The 4,493-nt window shown below is 38.1% G+C and overlaps 1 protein-coding gene across 1 annotated transcript in view; it reads right to left on the bottom strand.

Moving 5' to 3' along the window:
• Window positions 1-1,413: 1,413 nt before the first annotated feature.
• The window catches only part of NFAT5 (nuclear factor of activated T-cells 5, tonicity-responsive), a 40,868-nt gene continuing 37,788 nt past the window's right edge, over window positions 1,414-4,493 (bottom strand). The window contains 3 exon segments of the mRNA XM_009584875.1: window positions 1,414-1,988; window positions 2,922-3,168; window positions 4,381-4,493. The exon segment at window positions 4,381-4,493 is cut by the window's right edge and continues 29 nt beyond it. Coding sequence (XP_009583170.1) covers window positions 2,930-3,168; window positions 4,381-4,493 — 352 coding nt within the window. The 3' untranslated portion in view covers window positions 1,414-1,988; window positions 2,922-2,929.

The raw sequence follows: 4,493 nt of genomic DNA, 5'->3' as shown, positions 1-4,493 counted from the left end.
ATATATATAAATTTTTATATTTATGCCAATGTACTCACTCAGTACAAATAGCAAAATAGTATACCATTTCCTAAATACAAAATATAGCTTTCCAAAAAAATGAAACACACATTAGATATAAACCATCCAAAACTTGAACGATTGAAAACTGTATTCAAAATTAAATGACCCAGAGCAGGTCTCTTTCTGAAAAGTTCCCTTCATATCGGCAAGAAGCCTTACTACTGAAAACGTAATTCAATGCCTCTCAATGAGAGAGAGAAAGAGAGAGACAGAAAGAGAAAGTGAACGTTATGACAGACTGACAAACAGGAAAAACCATTAAAACAAACAAAAATTCTACACGGCTCAACTAAGCACACAAGTTAAGGGAAAAACACACAGTAAACAGACTAGAGTAACTTAAAAACCATTTACAGACTATTCTTTGTTATTTAAAATAACAAAAATGAAAAGTGACATGATACCAACTACCCTCTACCAAGGCATAATAGCTGTACATGACAGCTGTTTGGCTCTAACTGCAGCAACAGCTTTCTACATGCAGAAGGAGAAGAAACAAACATCTGAATGAGGCTGTAGTGAGATATCACAAAACTGTCCGGATAGTTGGAGCACCCAAAAAATTCACATGCCTCACAATACAACTGCATGGTCTGGAGTGGGTTGTTTTTACATTCTGTAACATCAGTCAATTTTTTTTTAATTGAGACATGACAGTCTAGAAACTAGACTTGGGGACTGTTGGTATTAAAAAAAAAAAATCACTTCAAAACTGCAATGAGCTCAATATGCTACAAAGATGCAACAGCTCAGGATGAAGTTAAATTCTCAAGAATGCTTAAAAATGATGTAATTTGCCCCCTCCTTGGAATAAAGTCAAGCTGAAGATTTACATCAATAACAGCTGGAAAATGACTGGTTAAGGGGATTCCTGCATTGAAAAGGTGGTAGAGAAATTGCTTCCTCTTTCCTTAATCCTTGATTATCTGTCAAAGCTTCTCCTGACTAAGCAATTTAACGCCATGGATTCCTAAAAGCTGCTTCTGATCTTTAAAGCAGTAGGATATTTATGTCTTTTTTAAAAACACAATTAGAGAAGGAAAACCATGAGAAGAATGAAAGGGAGAAGGCTGGTTTGAGAATGGGTAACGCATCTTTACCGAGTTCTAACCCATACAGTCAGAGTGAGAGACACAGAGGAGTTCTTTCCTTGGCCAGGCAGAATGTTGCTTTCAAGCTGAAGGTATTTTAGAGGGTAAGATTTTAAGAGCAGAATTTAACTGGAAGTTCCCCTTCATTTCTTCATTTTGTTAGAGCCACCAAACCCTTGCTCTATATACAGTTACATGTAAGAGACATGGAAAACAGTTAATCACATTCTCAGATGGGAAGCACCCACCTCTGGCTATCTACAGTAGCAAGCAATTCTCTGCTTGATTTTTACCGTTATCGATATTTTTCGTTGCCACCTACTGCAATTAACAAATCGCAGTATTAACTCTCCCACTCAACTGTAAAACGTGATCCCTTCACTTACTGACAGCTATCAGTCATGGCTCATGTCACAGGCATTTGATGTTTCTGCTTCACAAGCTTATCTAGTCAAAAGAGGGGATGTGAAGAAGGAAGAGGAAGAAAAAAAAGTAAACGTGGTAACATGTATTACCTTCTAACAACAATAATAACTGACCAGATATGCTTTAAATTGAAAGAGCACCCCACTGTTAATGAGGTTTAGGAATCTAGTAACAGTACAATCCCATGCCCTAGTAAAACAAAGCATAGCTTTTCAGCATTATTGGCACTACAAATCCCAAATACTATGGTCATAGCCTTAGGTGCTAGACACTGCAATTGGCCACGTGTGTGCTCTTTAGAGAAGAGGGCCACTTTTTGACAGAAGCAATCAGTTCCACACAGCCTAATCCAGAGTCGGAAGGTCCGTGAGGATCTGGGAAAACATCACTTTTTTCTTCACAGGATTTCTGCAGGAAAAAACAAGCAAGCAAAAAAGTTAGGCATAACTAACAAAAGTCATCCTCTTACTTCTATGTAGTTCCTTCATCTTGAAGGTGTCCTTCACAAGCAGACATGAAACTATGAGCGAGTTTCAGAATGCAGCACTCTTTCATAGAGCAGGATTATTCTCCTTCCACTCTTCTTTCAAATTTTTTTTTTTAAGTTCGTAACTTCATATACACACCAGTTTAGATTAGAAAATGAAGTGTATCGCTTAAGTGAAACTTATGGGGGATTTAGGATGGCAACACAGTTAACCAGAGCCCAGTTACACACTATGGACAATACTAGATTCCAGAGTCCTCCTAGTTCTTGGTACTCAAAGCCTCTTTCACCTCTCTGAAAAAGGCACTTTCTAAGAGCAGAATGTTTCCTAGTAACAGCTGACTGTGACAGCTCACTTTTAACAAAGGCTCAGCATGTGGCACACTCTCAATAGCCGCCATATTCTACTGAAACTTGTTTTCACATTTGTTATTGTAACCCAGGGAGTAACTTCAGAATGGTACAGACTTGAGGTGTTATTTACTCAGTAAGTAATTTTTTTAACTACAGTCATATTTCATAACACTTTTATCTGCCAAGCTGTCAGTGGTCTACTCTCCTTCCTAATAATGTACTAGATCGTAACAGCAGATGACAAACATACAGCGATTGAATGACAAGACCCAGTCTCAACCGTTTCATACAAATTCTGAACTCTGACTGTTTTTAGTAACTCTTCATTCTAGCCACTAGTATTATATTCATAATTCAGCTGTATTTTAGTATTTTAGTAGCAGCAGTATTCTGGTATTTTAGCTGATCTCTTAGAGCATGGTGCTACATTTAAGTAAAGACTTACTGAACAAAAGCATGCATGGCAGTAAAGAACCCAGAAACCCAAACACATTACCTACTTGGCTAATTAAAATGAGCCAGCCATATTGTTCCCCTGGTTTTGTAATGACACAAGCAGATCATCTATTTTCTCAATATTCTGGTTGGTTGCCATAGCTGAAGGTAGAGGAGACGTCTCGGATATCTGTTGGGAGAGCAGCGTTGGCACTGCTGCTTGTCCCTCGCTCTGTGGCTGACCTGGCTGACTTATAGCCATCAACTCATCCGGCAACGTAGCTGGTCCAGAAGTTAGCAGCTGCCCACAGTCTGTTGAGCAGTAAATGAAGAACAAAGGACCATTTAAATTAGGTTAATACATGCAGTGAATTGGCCAACTTCTTTACATATGTCCACATTGTCTATAAACTGTGTCGAAAGTTACGCGCACTTTTGTTCACATGACCACTTTTGCTCACCACTCTCTCAGGGTACAAGCACAAGTTCAAGGTGTACATATTAATATACGAACTCTGTATTATGACCAAACACTACTAACACCCCAAACAGAGAACAATACTTAGCTAGAAGAAAAACAAAATGGATGGCATAAGTGTTGAGTGTGCCCATCCTTTGTCTTTATTAATTACAGATGTGTCTTTTTCAGTTCAGCCAAGGTATCCACTAGCTCCTTCTATAAATCTGCAAATGGTGTCGTATCTCCTACTATTTCGGGCGTTATCTTCAGCTTCCTGGATAGGCTTGGCTGTATATGGCCTGATTGTCAAAGAGTTCATACAGCAAAGCACATATTCAGGTATAACCACAGACTAAGTACACAGCTATGCTTTCTGTCCAGATCTTTTATAAGACGCTATAATCATCATCTGCATCTGCTACTTCTGGAGCTTCACAGGTATGTACAGCCCTTCACAGACAGATTAAAGGATCTACGTCCCAAAGAACTTGTCGTAGAGGCTAGATTCAGAGATGAGATACGGAAAAGTGCCGGCTTATGAAGTTAAAAGGAGTTTCAAATACACTTCAATAGACACTTCTCTGGACTACACAGCTTGAAGAAAATCCTTCCTTTCAATAACGTGTGGAGAACGTCATTGCATAAATTGTGGAAATCAAATGCAGCAAGAGAGATTAGTGGAGCTGTCTTAAGAGGGTGTAACTTTTTTTTTTTAAAGATGTGTATATGTGTACATGTATTTTATCTATTATTTGCATAGGTATTGTTAGTAATATTATATATAATATTTCTACATAAATATACACACAATTCTAAGATGGTTTGGTCACATCTTAATCCTAAGTGTAAGATCACCAACAGGTATTTAAGCTAAGAGTTCTCATGCACAATCAGCAACATAAGTGTACATTCAGAGCAACATGATGAGTAATGCTATATTACTTATTTTAGGATTTTCTTTTTTTCGTAAGAAATATCTTAGAATTGAATAATCATTGTCTTTGGGGACTCCAGTTAGTAGCTCTTCTAAACTGTAAACTCAGAATCAGGCATCTACCACTTACTGTTTTGAATGCCAAACAGGAATATTCCTGATGTTTGCTGAGATGAAGCAGGAGAATTCTGCAGCTGGTTGATAGCACCTCCTGCTGTGTTGTGAAATAAAGCCGCTTGTTGC

The sequence above is a fragment of the Fulmarus glacialis genome, unplaced genomic scaffold (assembly GCF_000690835.1).
Source record: "Fulmarus glacialis isolate BGI_N327 unplaced genomic scaffold, ASM69083v1 scaffold2209, whole genome shotgun sequence".
NCBI lineage: Eukaryota > Metazoa > Chordata > Aves > Procellariiformes > Procellariidae > Fulmarus > Fulmarus glacialis.
This window is presented reverse-complemented; position numbering and strand designations above follow the sequence as displayed.